Source organism: Thalassophryne amazonica, chromosome 14 (assembly GCF_902500255.1).
Source record: "Thalassophryne amazonica chromosome 14, fThaAma1.1, whole genome shotgun sequence".
Taxonomy (NCBI): Eukaryota; Metazoa; Chordata; class Actinopteri; order Batrachoidiformes; family Batrachoididae; genus Thalassophryne; species Thalassophryne amazonica.
In genome coordinates, this window is record NC_047116.1 from 64,036,865 (window position 1) to 64,056,670 (window position 19,806).

The 19,806-nt window shown below is 39.7% G+C and overlaps 1 protein-coding gene across 1 annotated transcript in view; it reads left to right on the top strand.

Moving 5' to 3' along the window:
• Positions 1 to 19,806, top strand: part of lrp1bb (low density lipoprotein receptor-related protein 1Bb) — a 1,555,752-nt gene that overhangs the window by 1,332,029 nt on the left and 203,917 nt on the right. Inside the window, exons 69-73 of the mRNA XM_034186395.1 lie at positions 3,415 to 3,547; positions 6,774 to 6,880; positions 11,997 to 12,129; positions 12,536 to 12,658; positions 12,816 to 12,938. Coding sequence (XP_034042286.1) covers positions 3,415 to 3,547; positions 6,774 to 6,880; positions 11,997 to 12,129; positions 12,536 to 12,658; positions 12,816 to 12,938 — 619 coding nt within the window. The remainder of the gene's footprint in view (positions 1 to 3,414; positions 3,548 to 6,773; positions 6,881 to 11,996; positions 12,130 to 12,535; positions 12,659 to 12,815; positions 12,939 to 19,806) is intronic.

A 19,806-nucleotide genomic window follows, 5' to 3' on the forward strand; every position in this document is an offset into this window, starting at 1 on the left:
ACATTGGCAGTTCAACCCCAATTAACCCTTTATTATGTCTTTCCCGAGTCTCTGTTTTCTGGGTCATTGCAGTCAAATAATTTCAGCAGCGGATTTTTCACTCACTTGCCATTAAGGTACACAGTTGGCCCACAACATCTCTCCACTGTCAACCCTATTAATGTGTCTACCATATCTATCCACACATATACGAGGGCTGTCAATAAAGTAACGGTCCTTTTTATTTTTTTCAAAAACTATATGGATTTCATTCATATGTTTTTACGTCAGACATGCTTGATCCCTCGTGCACATGCGTGAGTTTTTCCACGCCTGTCGGTGACATAATTCGGCTGTGAGCACTCCTTGTGGGAGGAGTCGTCCAGCCCCTCGTCGGAATTCCTTTGTCTGAGAAGTTGCTGAGACTGGCGCGTTGTTTGATCAAAATTTTTTCTAAACCTGTGAGACACATCGAAGTGGACACGGTTCGAAAAATTAAGCTGGTTTTCAGTGAAAATTTTAACGGCTGATGAGAGATTTTGAGGTGATTCTGTCGCTTTAAGGACTTCCCACGGTGCGAGACGTCGCTCAGCGCTCTCAGCCGCCGTCGTCAGCCTGTTCAAGCTGAAAACCTCCACATTTTAGGCTCTATTGATCCAGGACGTCGTGAGAGAACAGAGAAGTTCAGAAGAAGTCGGTTTCAGCATTTTATCCGGATATTCCACTGTTAAAGGAGATTTTTTTAATGAAAGACGTGCGGACGGATCCGCGCGTCGGGACGCAGCCGACGCGGTGCGGCGGCACAGGAAAAACACCTCTGTTGAAAGCCTTAAGGACAAGTTGGAACATGTCCTGCTGTTAAACAATTTCTCATATACTTACTCCACTGAAAGCCATCAAAAGCCGCCTGGATTTTACAAATGGTTATCAACACGGAGGTGTTTTTCCTGTGCCGCCGCACCGCGTCGGCTGCGTCCCGACGCGTGGATCCGTCCGCACGTCTTTCATTAAAAAAATCTCCTTTAACAGTGGAATATCCGGATAAAATGCTGAAACCGACTTCTTCTGAAACTTCTCTGTTCTCTCACGACGTCCTGGATCAATAGAGCCTGAAATGTGGAGGTTTTCAGCTTGAACAGGCTGACGACGGCGGCTGAGAGCGCTGAGCGACGTCTTGCACCGTGGGAAGTCCTTAAAGCGACAGAATCACCTCAAAATCTCTCATCAGCCGTTAAAATTTTCACTGAAAACCAGCTTAATTTTTCGAACCGTGTCCACTTCGATGTGTCTCACAGGTTTAGAAAAATCTTTGATCAAACAACGCGCCAGTCTCTCAGCAACTTCTCAGACAAAGGAATTCCGACGAGGGGCTGGACGACTCCTCCCACAAGGAGTGCTCACAGGCGAATGACGTCACCGACAGGCGTGGAAAAACTCACGCATGCGCACGAGGGTTCAAGCATGTCTGACGTAAAAACATATGAATGAAATCCATATAGTTTTGAAAAAAATAAAAAGGACCGTTGCTTTATTGACAGACCTCGTACATTATAGGACAGTACAAAAATATTTAGTGTGTATAATAATAATAATAATAATAATAATAATAATAATAATAATAATAATAATAATAAATAACTAGGACTGCAAGCAGTCATGGACGGGCCCTGGCGTTCCCACGCCACCGCCTCCCTGGGCCACTGCATCCCTTTGCTACTGTGACCCTGTACCACTGCGGCGGGTTAACAGTATAGCTGAGCAGCAATTGTGGGATTGTGTGAGAGACCAAGTTGCAAGGAGATGGCTGTGCATTGAAATAGGCACGAAAATGTCACTGAAATGAACAAATTTGCCTCGTTGAATGGTATGTTCCAGCTTTCACTGAAATAAATATTTGTTCCATTGAAAGAATGTAAAAATATTCATTATTTGTTTTATATAATGGCTAAAATAGATCCTTGTCATTTGATATTTTATTAATTCATAAACAACAGAAAGGGACTCACAGGAGGACTGTCGTTAAATGAGATTCCCAGTAGATGCACTTAAAAACCAAAAGAAGTGTTAAACAGAAATAAAAGAAACAAATACAACCATGTGAGATTGGAAGAGCGTCACAACAGCAAACAATCTGTCGGAAGCAAGTTGCCAGATCTGTGAGCCAGCATCAGCGTTCTGATCCAGCGGCAGAGTGCATTACTGCCAGAGTGCATTACCGCCGTCCACATCCATAAGGTATGTGAACTTACACTCAGGGAGTAAGTCCTATATAGGAACACAAGCCCATTGGTGCCAGTACTTAGCTCTAGATTCCATAGCATCATGTGGATAAAAATGTACTATTCCCCCTGGACAGAACATCAGTCTGATGCAGGTTAATTCCCTATCTGAGGCCAGTACCCATTTACAGCTGGGTGGACTGAGACAATGTAGATTAAGTGTCTTGTCCCAGGACACAGGCAGGTAGTATGAGTGGGATTTGAACCCAGGTTGATATACTCACAGGACAGCTCCTTAGCCACTCAGCTACTTGCTCTACAGGAACAAAGAGTAGACTTGGAGTAGAGCTATCACTCCTGCTCACGGAAAGACCAAGCTGAGGTGGTTCAGGCATCTGGTGAGGATGCACCCTGGTTGTCTCCCATAGGTTTTCCACTCACATTGAAACTTTGAGGAGTCCCGAGGTAAGACCCAGGACACACTGAATGGATTATATCTCCCAAATGGTGTCGGAAAGCCTAGAGATCCCCCAGGAGGAGTCACAGGGCCTGGCTAAGGATAGGGAAGTGTGGGATGAGTTGCTTCATCTGTTGACACAATGATTCACACCCAGATAATCTGCAGAATATAAATGAATGAATGAATGAATGAATGAATGAATGAATTACTTTCCCCTGTGTTTTGAGCAAAGTTCTGTCCTTTTCATACATTTGTACAAATCTTAATAAATGCTGCCTCAGCAGCTTTTTACAGTTTCACACAGTGATGGCTTTAAGGTTAGAGGAAGGGGAAAGGAGAGCCACTGGTGTGATCCAGAAATGATTAATCAGACTCATTAGAACACAGTGGCTTGAAACAGGAGCCTGAATCCATCCAGAAGACAACAGATCAAAGTGGTTTTACTGGACAGTTTCCAAGCTTAATAGTGTGGCACTCTGTGTGCATGTAAATAATGCTGAAGAACTATTCTGAGTAAAATGGCATGACAGAATGCATGAAAAAAATTGAATGCTTTCACACATTTGTTGTATGTATGTTTAAATGCAGTGCCGTCATTAATTTCACTGTGTCTCGTTTATTTATTGTAATCCAGAGTACACTGAGGATGTTTCTCAGGATAACAACATACCCTGCAGTGTTCACTGTATCATTATTGTGTTATGATGATATCTTCTGACATATATTAACTTTGTGTTTTATTGCATTTGTTTACAGAAAGGCTGCGAGGCTCGCTGTGCAGACGACCAGTTTCGCTGCCACAACAACCTCTGCATCTCACTGAAGTGGCTGTGTGATGGTCAAGAAGACTGCAAGATGGGGGAAGATGAGAAAAACTGCCAGGCCACAGGTGCAGCTCCATTATCTATATTTTCTTCAATTTGTCAAAGAATATACAGTAATTAAAAGTCTACTTTATTTCTGAGCATTGAAGAGGTCATATTATACTCATTTTCAGCAATGTTATAAAGGTCAGCAAAGTTGTGCAGATATTAAAATTTGTTCAAGAATTTATCATAACCACTATAAATAAAAATATTAAAAAGCTGCTGTTGATTTAAAATGGACTGAGCTGCTGTTCTCTACACCACCTTTTTCATAAGAAGTGGAGCCGGTGAGATGTCAGTTTTTCCCCCAATCTCAATTCTGTTTTGTACCCCGTCCCCTTCCCCTTGGCCCTACCCCTACCCCTACGCCTACCCCTTTAAAACAAGGGGTAAGGCGAAGGGGTATGCCTCTAGCCCTATGAATTGAGACACCCCTCCTCCTTAAAAAAACTGCCCGTGTCAAACTGCCATCTTCACTGTTTGTTAACATGGCAACTGAAATTCAACTTGTTGCAGTAGCCTGTTTGCTGTTTTTATTTTCTTGCCTTTCTGCATAAATGCAAAGAAATAGAAGAAGTTGCAGATTTCTTCGACGCATCGCAATCATGTCATGTTAATTAATTTAATTAATTTGTAATTTATAATAATAATAATAATAATAATAATAATAATAATAATAATAATAATAATAATAAATAGTATTAATGATTAATCAATTAGTAATTGATTAATGTTAATAATACTAATAATAATTAATATTAGTAATACATATTTTTGATTAATCATTATTTGATTGATTAGTAATTAATTAATTAGTAATTAAAATAAATAAACACTTGAAATATATAAGTCTGTGTGCAATGAATGTATACATTATATAATTTTCACTTTTTGAATGGAATTACTGAAATAAATCAACTTTTTCATAATATTCTAATTATATGATCAGCACCTGTATGTATGTTATGGGCTGCATCTAGTTCTGTTAACCTTATATTTCTTTTTCAAATTTTCCCATTTTTTACATCAGCCCTATTTCCTTTAGAAATTTCTTTGACAAATAATATCAGTCTATTAGGACGTCAGGTTATGTGTTACACATATACATGTGTGTGTATATATATTTTCCAACTTATTCCCATTGATGAAACTTCTCATTTTCTGCCTGAAAGCTTATTAGGAGACAAGTTTGCTCAGGGCTCCCTGTTTGTTTACTAAATACACGTGTTACAGACCTTGAAATCCAACAGCAGGGATCGTTATTATCCAAAGATTTATGAACATACAAATTAACATGCTTACACTTTATTATGATTTTCTCCATTGTGAGATATAAAAGTGTCTTATCATAGCGTTCATGTGTATATGCATTATAACGCCTCAGCGCATGAGCTACGTTACAGTATTCTTCAGAACAACAATATACACAACATGCATCCAGCAGCATAGATGTTGCTGTCATAGACAACTGCCTGTAAAGTTTTTTGCCAAGATATAACTTTCTAAACACCATAATTTGTAATGAAAGCCGCTTCATTTGTGCGGCTCTTTCGGCGCAATGTTTGTTTTTTGGGAGACAGCAGTAAGCTCCTCCTACCCCTCCAAATGGAGTGTGCATCCAGATTCACTCCATTTGAAGGGGGTTGGAGCCCTCCGCCTACCCCTCTGCCTCGCTCCACAAACAGAATTGAGACACCCCTCTGTCTCTCGTGCCCGCGCAAAATGGAGGGGAAGTGGTAAGGGGAAGGGCCAAGGGATTGAGATTCAGGCTTTGTCTTTCAAAACAACAAAAAAACCAAAACAACAACAACAAAAAAAGCACCAGCATTGTGTTAATGCTGAGGTTACAGTTTGGCTGAGGTTCAGGTTCAAATGTGCATCATTTTGAATTAGGCATGAACATGGATTCCATGTGCTTGTGGATTGTGGTGTTTTATTCATTAACCATGAAGGTCCAGGCAAGGTTTTATTAGGTGAGCTGTATTCTGTACTTTGAAATTTCCCATAATCCCCCTGGCGGCCCCCTGCGCTTCCCACAATGCACCGTGGCACCAGCAGAGTTCTGGCATCTCACAGCACATGTAAACAATGGCTAGCAAGGATGTGGATGCCACTGATCCAACCAGTTCAGGAGTGATAATTTACCTAAAACTGGAAATATGACAACAGATTATTATTATTATTATTATTGATAATAATAATAATAATCATAATAATAATAATAATAACCATCATCATCATATCCTGCTCCCTCCAAAATACAATATATATATATATATATATATATATATATATATATATATATATATATATATATATATATATATATATGTGTGTGTGTGTGTATCTATCTCCATGAGTGAGTTCACTCAACACCAGCTCTACCCCAGATGTACCTTACCTTAATAGGTACACAAAAAATAAATAAATAAAAATTATGGTTGTTACTTTTTCGGTTTTGTGAAATAAAACAAACAAATAAACATAGATGTTATCAATGTGAATAGTTGTAAGAATTGTTTCAGTGTCAGATTTTATCACAGTGTGAGCTCAGGTCTTTGTCATCCAAAACAGGAAATATTTCATTCATGAGATACATAAAAATGCCAACCCCCTCACCAAGGCTATATTTTGTGCATAAAAAGAAAGTATTGCCTATTACATGGACAGAAATCCTGTGTAATATTTTACTAATCTAATTATCATGCTCCATTAACTTACATAGAACTGCTTAAGTAATCTACACTACCCCCCCCCCCCCAAAAAAAAAGGGGTATAAAGATGATGATAAGTGATTTGCAGACAACTTCTAAATCTACTTCCATAGTAATTACAGTCTTGAGATTGAAGTGACTGGATGTGTAATACAAAATTCAGTCATTTTACAGAGGATGAGAAATGCTGGCAGGTCTGCTAATCTGCTTTGGTCTATTCAGTTTTCCTGGTCATTGTATAGGACAAGTACTCAAAAGCACTTTGCTAACCAGCAGGTGCATAGTTCTCAGTTTGACCTCTTAAGCCATCAAATTTATGTTCTTGCAATCTCATTTCAAAGCCAGTTTTTTCACTTTATATTACAACAACATACAAAGCACTCACTGAACTGGTTTTATTTTTGGAATTGTTAATTTTGTGTGTGTGTGTGTGTGTGTGTGGGTTTGTGTTTATTTTTGGCAATAAAAAGCAGGGTTGTTCCTCACAGCATGTGGTGACTTTTCCAGCCAACCTGATTTCCTGTGTACTTTTCAGTGGTCCCATCATGTTCTGTGAATGAGTACGTATGTGCCAGTGGGGGGTGCGTTTTAGCCAGCCTGCGGTGTGATGGACATGACAACTGTCTGGATGGCTCTGACGAGGTCAGTACAGTTTTGTCCCTCCTGTAGGTATACTTTTTTAATTGTGATAAATATTCAGTTTTATTACACAAAACACCACTGAAATCACTTACCCCAAATATAAATGTTAGTTTAATTTGTGTATTCTTTATGAATAGAATTTGAGAAACAAGCACTGAAATGCCTTCCGTCTTGGTTTAAACAGAAAATACAGTGGTGATGGTTCTGGTTTTTTTGTTTGTTTGTTTTTTTGTTTTTTGTTTTTTTTGGTGTGGGGGGGGGGGGGGGGGGATCCCAAAACACTTTTAAAATTTAAACATTTACCATCATTTTGAAGATGTGAAGATGGCATGAAGCTGCAGGTTTTGTCTCCTGGAGACTGACACAGTGTGAAAATGCTGCTTATTAGTAATCATACCTCTTCAGAAAATAGCTCAGTACTAACATTTCATCAATTTCACATCATATTTGTCCATCTTAGTGATTTGTTACTGAGGTAATTTGATAAAAACTTTGATCCATTTTTGACAAGGTAAAGTTGCTGTTGTAAATGGTCTGCATTTATATAGCGCTTTTTTCACCTGCATTAGAAGATCAAATCGCTTTACAATTATGCCCTAGATTCACACTCACACACTGATGGACGGATGCTACATGCAAGGCGTTCACTACACATCAGGATGAACTACGGGATTATCCCTCTGGAGTCAACTGACACGACTCCGCGTCAAAAACACATGACCGAATTTAGCGGACATAACACCCAATCTGCTCCACTGATTCTCTGAATGCGTGTTACACATGTGGACATCAACCTATATACCAGATTTTAAATATTGTGAATAGACCTAGTATAACTTGAATTTATATTCAAGTTATACTAGGTCAAATTTATTAAAATTCAAATTTATATTCCTGAATATTATGGTCATTTGTAGTGTGCATATTTGCAGAAAGGTGCAGCAAACAGTCTCATCAACAGTCTCATTTCCTGGTTGAGCTCAGAGAAACAGAGAAATAATCCACGCCTTCCCCTTTATCATTGATGGAAAATGCACAACCTAAGCCAATCAAAATTCACCAATCCCATGTGGGTTCGCTTCCCACCTGTGGCCTTTCTGTGTGCAGTTTGCATGTTAGTGTGGGTTTCCTCCGGGTGCTCCGGTTTCCTCCCACATTTAAAGACATGCAGGTTAGGTGAATTGGAAACTTTATAATTGTCCAGGTCTCTGTTGCAAAAGAGAGCTTGAACTCAATGGGACTAACCTGGTTAAATTAAAGTACAGTTGTATGCAAAAGTTGGGCACCCCTGATAATTTGCATGATTTTCCTTTATCAATCATTGGTTTCTGGATCAGAAATTTCAGTTAAACATGTCATATAGCAGATGAACACACTGATATTTGAGAAGTGAAATGAAGTTTATAGTATTTACAGAAAGTGTGCAATAATTATTTAAACAAAATTGGGCAGGTGCATACATTTGGGCACCCTTTTCATTTTATTGATTTGAATATATATATATATATATATATATATATATATAGTATTAATTATTGGAACACAAAATTGGTTTGGTAAGCTCACTGACCGTTAACCTCCTGACACAGGTGAATCCAGTCATGAGAAAAGATATTTAAGGTGGCCATTTGTAAATGTTTCCCCTCTTTGCATCTATTCTAATGAGTGGCAACATGGGAGCCTCTAAACAACTCTCAAATGACCGCAAATCAAAGATTGTTCAACATCATGGATTAGGGGAACGATATAAAAAGCTATCTCAGAGATTTCAGCTGTCAGTTTCCACTGTGAGGAACATAGTGAGGAAATGGAAGACCACAGGCACAGTACTAGTTAGGGCCCGAAGTGGCAGGCCAAGAAAAATCTCAGATAAGCTGAAGCAAAGGACAGTGAGAACAATCATAGTTGACCTACAACATGATCTTGCTGCAGATAGTGTCTCTGTGCATCATTCAACTATACAGCACACTTTGCACAAGGAGATGCTGTATGATGCTGTAATGCAGAGGAAGCCTTTTCTGTGTACATGCCACAAACAGGTATGCTAAAGTACATTTGGACAAGCCAACTTCATTTTGGAATAACGTTCTGTGGACTGATGAAACTAAAATTGAGTTAATTGGACATAACAGGGGTCATGGCTGAAAAAGAACACAGAATTCCAAGAAAAAAATCACTTGCTACCTACAGTAAAATTTGGAGGTGGTTCCATCATGCTGTGGGTCTGTGTGGCCAGGGCAGGTACTGGGAATCTTATTAAAGTTGGGGGTCACATGGATTCCAGTCAATATCAGCAAATTCTTGTGAATAATGTTCACGATTCAGTGACAAAGTTGAGGTTGCGCCGGGGCTGGATCTTTCAACAAGACAACAACCCTAAACACTGCTCAAAATCTACTAAGCCATTCATGCAGAGGAACAAGTACAACATTCTGGAATGGCCATCTCAGTCCCCAGACCTGAATATTATTGAAAATCTGTGGTGTGATTTTAAGCGGGCTGTCCATGCTCGGAAACCAACAAACCTGAGATGTTTCGTAAAGAAGAATGCTCCAAAATATCTTCAACCAGAATCTAGACTCTCATTGGAAGCTATACGAAGCATTTAGAGGCTGTTATTTCTGCAAAAGGAGGATCTACTAAATATTGATGTATTTTTTTTCTGTTGGGTTGCCCAAATTTATATACATGCCTAATTTTGTTTAAATAATTATTGCACAATTTCTGTAAATCCTATAAACTTAATTTCACTTCTCAAATACTGTATCACTATGTTTGTCTGCTATATGATATATTTAACTGAAAGTTCTGATCCAGACAACCAATGATTTATAAAGGAAAATCATGAAAATGATCAGGGATGCCCAAACATTTGCATACAACTGTATGTAACTTGCTGAAATTGCATTTACGTATCCTACTGATGCCCTCAGATGCTGACCTTCCCTTACTATATCTCAGACCAGCAATTAAAGTTATTGATTTGAATTTAGAACAGTGATACTTTGCTCATGGTCAGGTTTATACTGGCTACTTGAGAAAATGTTGTCCAGAAACCCACTTTGTATACACATTGGAAAAGAAGACCAGAAATGTTGTTTATAAAGAATCTTTAACATTGACAGCCTAGCTAATAAAGCCATACAATTTTGTTGATTAATTGTTTGATATTTTCACTATATATGATATATAATGAATTAAGATTAGTTTAAAGAGAAGGCTTCTGCATTTAATTTGTAAACATACCTTAAACTTTCACAATCCCTCATCCAAGACGGCTGAAAATTAGATTAGTTATATGCTTGGTGGCTGTTTTAGCCTTATTTTTTTATCTCTGAGTGTGAAACCTGGAAACTTTAAGGAGAGTGAGCTGCAGAGAAATATTAAGAGGTCACCCAGCTTAGGAATTAAATGGTTGGCACATCAAACCCTCAGCCACCCGTGCATCCCCAGTAACACCCCCTGCCCCCAAGACTGAAGCTTGAAACACTATTTATCAGTAGCCTTTAATGGAGGTACAGTTTGCACTCATTTCTACTCTTTTATGTGAAGGTTGTGTGATCACTGTTGTTTGTCTATCTGGAGCAGTGATGCCGGTAATGCGTTACTCTAATCGAACCACTTTTTTTAGTAACGAGTAATCTAACGTGTTAATCTTTCCAAATCAGTAATCAGATTAAAGTTAATTCTCCAAGTCACTGCGCGTTACTATTATTTTTGCATTGTGGGTCGATAGCAGCATTAAACTTGGTCCGTGGGCAGGGGGTCGGGGTTCAACTGAACTGCCCACTTTAAGCGAGCTGTGAGCTTTTCATCCACGGTTTTCTGTGGCAGCTACGACTCGTCTTCACCTCTTAAACCGCCTCTTACACCTGCACTGAGCTTTACAAAGACATTTTTATGCTTTTTTCTCCTTTATTTAGAATTCTGAGCTGAGCCGCTCCATATCTGCTCCCTAAAAACAGCTGATCCTCCGCGACGCGTCAACAATTACACTATTTTCCACTCAAATGCACCTAAACACTCTTTCTGAGGACCACATGATGTGAAAACGCAATAAAACTTTCTTACCTGTAAATCTGGTCATGTTTTCTGCATAAATAAATGTTATCCATTCTTTGTGCTCAAACGCCAAATCAGGGGCGAAACCAGATGGAATAGGGGCAGGGATGTGCCCCCCCCCCCCACACACACACACACACACACACAACACCCCTAGATTAAAGGTCCAGTTTTGAAGCTTTTTTTACTACAACTACTATTACTACTTATAATAATAATTTCGACAAGTAAAATGTTTAGAGAGAATTTAAATGTTAGAAAGAATTTAATAGTTACATTTATAAACAATGTAGGCTAGAAATTGTAAGTTTTACTGTTACAGTGCTGTCAACAGTTAAATATGAGGTCAAGAAAGATGTCTTTATTTTACTTTTTATAAAACAAGTATTTATTTTCATTTAAGTCAAGAAAGGGTGACTATAAAGTGAGTTTTGGCAAAAGAAGTATCACTGTCATGTTGAGGTGGCAGAGGGTTGTTGTCGGCAGCTGGGGAAAGTAACCAAAAAAGTAACTAGTAATCTAACTTAGTTACTTTTCCAATTGAGTAATCAGTAAAGTAACTAAGTTACTTTTTCAATGAGTAATCAGTAATCAGTAATTGGATTACTTTTTCAAAGTAACTGTGGCAACACTGATCTGGAGGCAAGATAGGACAAAGGTGAATTTTGGTGTAAGTTCATGGTGAGATGATCTTTGAATCAGGGAAAACCTGATTTACTTTTGCCAGTGATCCAGATCTGCCTCACATTATTTCCTTTGAATTATGTTTTTTTAAATTCATGAATATTGTCATATCGGTTTTCCTTTCGTCGTATTCTTCAACATTCTCACCTTATGACATCACAAAGATCTGATGGTGATAAAAGCCAGACTTCTGACTGTCCTCTGTCATATGTTTGAAGGGTGAAAGAATTAACTTTGTGAGTCTTTCTCGTTACCAAATGTAATTGTTTTTGTTTTTTCCTGTCATTTCCAGGTCAGTGAAGAATAAAGCAGGAGTCACTAACTATCTTGTGTCTCACCACAGTGTTATTTTTTCTTTCTATACTGGTAGATTGGCTGTGTGAAGGAGTGCAGAGAGGACGAGTTTCTCTGTCTGAACCGTGCTCACTGTATCCCTCGGCGCTGGCGCTGTGACGATGTGTTGGACTGCATGGACCACAGCGATGAGGAAAACTGCAATCAGGGTACGAGCGGGTGTGATCGCCATTTCACACACACATTAAAGTGTGTGGAGTGCTTTTGCCAACTTTTCAAACAGTTCTTAGTCAAAGTGAAATATGTCATTTCACTATTTCAGATGATTTTATCATAAAGAAATGAGATATGGGTGCAGAGAACATTTTTGGCAGTGACAGAAATTTCAGATGAACTGAGACTATAAGATCAGAAATGAGATTGGAAGATAAAAGTTTGTTGTTATGAGTTAAAAAAAAAAAAAAGTTCCAGATACTGTTTTCTCATTTTGCATCAAGTGTCATTGTCCTCACTGTTCTCTTCTGTATTTTCTGATGGATTGTCTGAAACCTTAAATGTAATTTTATGAAACATCAGAAGCAGGAACAAACATACAGAGTATTTGTGTAATTACAGTTGCTTTCTTCTGCCGTGCTGATGAATTCATCTGCAACAACACCTTATGCAAGCTCCACACATGGGTGTGCGACGGAAAGGACGACTGTGGAGATAACTCGGACGAAGACAAAGACATGTGTGGTGGGCCCAAATTGTCACTCACAAAGCTTTTTCTTTGAAGGCAGCTGATGCATATTTTACAAGCCACCACTTCTTTTTCCTAGAGGGAATATTGTCTTTTTTTTCCACTTGCTTTTTGAAAGATATCCATTAGCTTTTGATGTCTTTTCATCTCCAGCAAAACTTCCCTGCCCTCCTACAAGGCCATTTCGTTGCAGAAATGATCATGTGTGTCTGCGCACAGATCAAGTGTGCAATAAAGTGGACGACTGTGGCGACAAGTCAGATGAAGAAGAGTGTGGTGAGCAAGCATACGCCTGTTCAGATCTCATTTTCAAGCTGCACTAAGCTGTTATATTATTTATAAAGTCACAAGAAACAACCTGTCCATAGCATGCATTACATAGCATGCAGCTATTTTTCACTCTGTGTGAAAATATCACTATAATGCCAGCATAAATCATTAAATGCGCTGCATTAGCCACCTTTTCAGCATACTCCTACATGTCAGTTATTACCTTTAAAAACACATGCAATAGTTTGAAGCCAATAATACAACATCAGCATTGGCTTTATTGAAAAATAAAAGCCACTACTGAGCAAATTGTTGCCCACATAGTTCAGTGGATAGGAGTTGGGCTACCAGCATGTCAACTTGGGTTTGATTCCCAATCACATAGCCGATATCCTTGGACAGAACACTTCTTCTACATTGTCTCAGTCCACCCAGCTGTGAATGGATACCAGCCTTGGCTAGGATAGTAACCTGCCAAAAACTGGTTTCCCATCTGGGGTGGGGGTGGGGGGTGATAGACACCTCATAAGCTTTATGCTATGGAATCCAGGGACAAGGACCAGCACCAATGGGTCTGAATAAACAAGAGTCCAGATATGCACTCTTTTACTTTTGCGATGTATGCCACAGAAATAACTAGTATAATGAATTCTGAAGTGTATTAGGCTGTACTAACTCCTCAGCTTCAGCCAAATTCTGCCAAGCTAACTATGCTTCAAAGTACTGATGGATAATGACCCAAAACATATTGCCAAAACAAATCCAAGATTTCTCAAAGCAAAAAAAAAGAGCAGTTTTTCACTTCTACCCTATCACACTCATCCACATTTTCACATCTGCAAAAAATTAAGAGGATGCAAAAGGAGCCTGTACAACTTATTAGAAACACAGTATAAATTATTAACCCTTAAGTGACCGAGTGGGATCAGTTACGACCCCGAGCACATATGTTTGCACACCATTCCTCCAGTTGGGAAAAAGGTTTCCTGAACCTGGTCTCATGGCAAGTCATGATTTTGCAGTACGAAATATACATTAATCTATTGGTTCGTGATTTGTGACGAAAAGCACCTCATTTTCATCACGGCAGCATGGCAGCAATTCATTCTAATTCATTCCGTGATGGCTGCACAAAATTAAAAGTGAACTGGGGGGTTGGGTGGTTATGGTTAGGGTGGGGGAAAGAGTAAGATTAGGTTATGGTTAAGGTTAGGGTTGGGGGGTAGGTGTAGGGTTAGTAATATTGAGTTAAAAAAAAACATCATGAATATTTGACTCATTTTGTCACGGGAGCATGAAAAAAAAAAGAAAACGAACAAAAAAAGTGAGACTGGGCTGTGTATTATCATCTTAATTATACCTAATAAGGAATTCACTGACATAGTGCAGGTGTGGCATGGACAGGCTCTCCAAGGAGCATTCTGTGGACAGAATGAAATGTACTGATCGCTATCCATGGTGGTGAGATGCACAACAAATGAAACATACACTCAACAAAAATATAAACGCAACACTTTTGGTTTTGCTCCCATTTTGTATGAGATGAACTCAAAGATCTAAAACTTTTTCCACATACACAATATCACCATTTCCCTCAAATATTGTTCACAAACCAGTCTAAATCTGTGATAGTGAGCACTTCTCCTTTGCTGAGATAATCCATCCCACCTCACAGGTGTGCCATATCAAGATGCTGATTAGACCCCATGATTAGTGCACAGGTGTGCCTTAGACTGCCCACAATAAAAGGCCACTCTGAAAGGTGCAGTTTTATCACACAGCACAATGCCACAGATGTCGCAAGATTTGAGGGAGCGTGCAATTGGCATGCTGACAGCAGGAATGTCAACCAGAGCTCTTGCTCGTGTATTGAATGTTCATTTCTCTACCATAAGCCGTCTCCAAAGGCGTTTCAGAGAATTTGGCAGTACATCCAACCAGCCTCACAACCGCAGACCACGTGTAACCACACCAGCCCAGGACCTCCACATCCAGCATGTTCACCTCCAAGATCGTCTGAGACCAGCCACTCGGACAGCTGCTGAAACAATCGGTTTGCATAACCAAAGAATTTCTGCACAAACTGTCAGAAACTGTCTCAGGGAAGCTCATCTGCATGCTCGTCATCCTCATCGGGGTCTCGACCTGACTCCAGTTCGTCGTCGTAACCGACTTGAGTGGGCAAATGCTCACTTTCGCTGGAATTTGGCACATTGGAGAGGTGTTATCTTCACGGATGAATCCCGGTTCACACTGTTCAGGGCAGATGGCAGACAGCGTGTGTGGCGTTGTGTGGGTGAGCAGTTTTCTGATGTCAATGTTGTGGATCGAGTGGCCCATGGTGGCGGTGGGGTTATGGTATGGGCAGGCGTCTGTTACGGACGAAGAACACAGGTGCATTTTATTGATGGCATTTTGAATGCACAGAGATACCGTGACGAGATCCTGAGGCCCATTGTTGTGCCATACATCCAAGAACATCACCTCATGTTGCAGCAGGATAATGCACGGCCCCATGTTGCAAGGATCTGTACACAATTCTTGGAGGCTGAAAATGTCCCAGTTCTGTCACCCATTGAGCATGTTTGGGATGCTCTGGACCGGCGTATACGACAGCGTGTACCAGTTCCTGCCAATATCCAGCAACTTCGCACAGCCATTGAAGAGGAGTGGACCAACATTCCACAGGCCACAATTGACAACCTGATCAACTCTATGCGAAGGAGATGTGTTGCACTGCATGAGGCAAATGGTGGTCACACCAGATGCTTACTGGTACCCCCCCCCCCCCCCCCACCAATAAAACAAAACTGCACCTTTCAGAGTGGCCTTTTATTGTGGACAGTCTAAGGCACACCTGTGCACTAATTATGGTGTCTAATCAGCATCTTGATATGGCACACCTGTGGGGTGGGATGGATTATCTCAGCAAAGGAGAAGTGCTCACTATCACAGAGTTAGACTGGTTTGTGAACAATATTTGAGGGAAATGGTGATATTGTGTATGTGGAAAAAGTTTTAGATCTTTGAGTTCATCTCATACAAAATGGGAGCAAAACCAAAAGTGTTGCGTTTATATTTTTGTTGAGTGTACTTGAGTGCATGTTTAAACATGGATCGCTGCCTCCGCCGAGCAAGCAGTATTATGCAGGATGGAACACACCCCTCACACCACCTTTTCTCTTTGCGTCCATCCGACAGGTGTTATTGGGTCTTCAAAGCCCACACCACAAGGCTAAAAAACAGCTTTTTCCTAGAGACATTACAGAACTGAACAGACATGCCCAAGCTCCAGTCAGAACAACTGCATTATTCTAATTACAACAAGGGGGACATGTGCAATATTTGTTTTTAACTATATTAACTTTTTAGGTATACTTATTAATGTTGGATTATTTTTTTTTTTAGCTATTTAAGGGTTTTTATTAAAGTTGGGTATTTTAAATGTTAATTGATGTTTTAGAGGGATATGTGCAATATGGGACATGTGCAGTATAGAACATCTGCAATTTGGGACAGGTGCAGCATGGGACATGTGCAATATGGGACAGTCACAATGTGGGATTAGTGCAACATGAGTTATGTTTGTTGGGGACAGTGCAATATGAGACAAATATCGAACTGAAATGTTGTAATTTAGAGGTCTCTGAGCTCGCCTCACGGGGGTGAGCCCCCCCCCAATCTCCTGATGTTCTTACAACCTCAATTCCAGAGATTATCGGATTATCGGAACTGTGCCACCACTGCTCAATTCCAATGAAGTTGGGATGTTGTGCAAAATGTAAATAAGAACAGAAGACAATGATTTGCAAATCCTCTTCAACCTATATTTAATTGATACACCACAAAGACAAGATATTTAATGTTCAAACTGATAAACCTTATTGTTTTTCTGCAAATATTTGCTCATTTGAAATGAATTGCCTGCAACACATTTCAAAAAAGTTGGGACAGTGGTATGTTTACCACTGTGTTACATCACTTTTTCTTCTAACAATGCTCAGTAAGGGTTGAAGCTTTCTAGGTGGAATTCTTCTTGCCTAATGTACGACTTCAGTTGTTCAACAGTCCGAGGTCCTCCGTTGTTGTATTTTTTGCTTCATAATGCGCCACACATTTCAATGGGTGACAGGGACTTTGCATGTAGAGTTTTAACTTGCACTTGAAGATTTATAGTAGAGAAGCTTAAATCTTTGACTGGACTGGTTTGCTTGATGTGAGGATGTTTCGCTTCTAACCGCAGAAGCTTCCTCAGCTAAAATTGTTGCTCTGGTAGTCTGACTTCTGTCTTGACTGTTGTAGAGAAGAATAACAGAAGCCAACAAAAGCTGGACTTTTAAACCTAACCAGACCCCTCCTACCGAAAGGTAGACTGCTATTGGCTAGTGACTAACAATGGCACTAATTAGCAACTAGTGTGCTCTAGTTAGCACCCTTCTAATGACAGGGTAGCTGTCCCTCCTAACGATGGGACTGATGCTTCTCCTGACGATTCTCCTGACACGTGAATGACTCATTACCATGAACAAAAGACTGAAACTGCTTTGACCTGAGTACCCCATTGTAAAGAGGGGACAAAGTGTGTCTCAGACTCCCTCCCCAGTTAAGGCTGGGTTTCAACTGTTTCACATACAATGCTTCCTTCACTCCCCTCTCAAACCATTTCTTTTCTCTGGCTAAGATTTTAACTTCCTTGTCCTCAAACATGTGGTTAGTGTCTTTAAGGTGGAGATGAATTGCAGACTGAGGTCCACCAGTGCCCTCTCTGCAGTGCTGGGTATAGCCTTTTGTGCAATGACGGCTTAGTCTCACCTATGTAGTATTCATTACAGTTTTCCTGATATCATAGAATACACCACATTGCTCTGTTTGTAACTAGGGTTCCTGTCCTTAGGGTGAACTAATTTCTGTCTCAAGGTGTTAACAGGTTTAAAGTAAACTGGGATTTTGTGCTGTCTGAAGATCCTCTGTAGTTTTTCCTGTACTCCTGCTAAATAAGGGAGATTCACTCCTGTTGTTCTTGGCTCTGTCTCCTGTCTGCCTGGTCTCTTTGTTCTTTGGGACTTCTGCACTTTATCCAGGGACCACTGTGGGTCTCACATACTGTGAGAGCTTTCCATACATGTTGTTGTTCTTTAGTCCTTCCCTCTGTAGTTGTGGGCAACTTGTAGATATAGCGATGAACTTTGTTAACTGACAATGGTTTTCTGAAGTGTTTCTGAGCCCACACGGCAAGAACCTTTACACAATGATGTCGGTTTTTAATGCAGTGCCGCCTGAGGGATCGAAGGTCACGGGCGTTCAATGCTGGATTTTGGCCTTGCCGCTTGCGTGTAGAAAGTTCTCCAGATTCTCTGAATCTTCTGATTATATTATCGGCTGTAGATGATGGAATCCCTAAATTCCTTGCTATTGAACTTGAGGAACATTGTTGTTAAACTGTTGGACTATTCTTTCTTTATTTATTTTTTTACGCAGTTGTTCACAAAGTGGTGATCCTCAGCCCATCTTTGCTTGTGAACGGCTGAGGCTTTTGAGGATGCTCCATTTATACTCAGTCATGGCACTCACCTGTTTCCAATTAGGTTGGAAACAGAAGGTTTCCTGTCCCAACTTTTTTGAAACATGATGCAGGCATCCATTTCAAAATGAGCAAATATTTGCTCAAAAACGAAAAAGTCTATTAGTTTGAACATTAAATATCTTGTCTTTGTGGTGTATTCAGTTGAATATAGGTTGAAGTGGATTTGCAAATCATTGTATTCTGTTTTTATTTACATTTTACACAACACCCTAACTTCATTGGAATTGGGGCTCTAATATTTATTGAAGTATGTGTGTGGGTAAGTTATGTGTGAGGATGGGCATTGTTTCTGAGGATGCACAAGCAAATTTCATCGCTAATTTGTTGTGCAATGACAATAAAGGTGATTATGATTCTGAAACTCAACCAAGACAAACCCCAAACATATGCTCCTCAGCTCCTGCACAAATTGAGGCCATTTCAAAGCATGCAGCTGTGCCGCTTGCACAGACACATGCACACATAGAGCACATTTGAGTGTGTGTTTTAAATACAACCAATAAATAAATTAATAAATAAATTCTCCGTCATTTCCTCTGACAAATTGTGGTTCCCTTCCCTTCGCACATACATGAACACACGTGCATGGAGGATATTTAAATGTGTCTTCATAACTTCAGCACAAGAGCTGCTTTTTGTACGTGTGGACACAAGAAAACAAATTAAAAAGTGCAGTACCTGGTGCAGTACTGATAAGGACATAATGTGATTGTTTGCAGTAGGATGCTGTAACAATGAACTGCACATGGTATGTCCATGATCATGTGCATATCAAATTAGTGGGAACATGAGACACTGTGAGAACACACAGACTTGAAAACATCACATTTTCCATTTTGACCACATCCCAGTGGTGCATTTTACATGGTCTTCTCTCTGAAGACAACAGTGAAGGCAGAAAGATCAACAAACAACCAATAACCAAACTATTAAAGGGCTGGCAAAACATCTCAGTCTCAGAAACTCAGCATCTTCATCCAAGTATTAACAATAATCTTCATACAAGTATTTAGCAACATCTATAATAAATGGCTGTAATTACTAAGTGGTGGTTGTGATATTTTTTTTAACAACACAAAGGCTGAAAGTCTACACTTCAATCAGTCTTGATTGCATTATTTAAAACCTCTGTGGTAATGTTCAAAATGCCCAAACACCTACATTTCAGACAAAGTTACAGCAAGTAAAGAAGGTATAGTGTTTAAAATCCTAGTTTTGTAAATGCATTATTTTTCAAAGTAAAGTTGCATTCTTCTGTACCCGTTCAAGGTCAACACAATAATCTAAAAG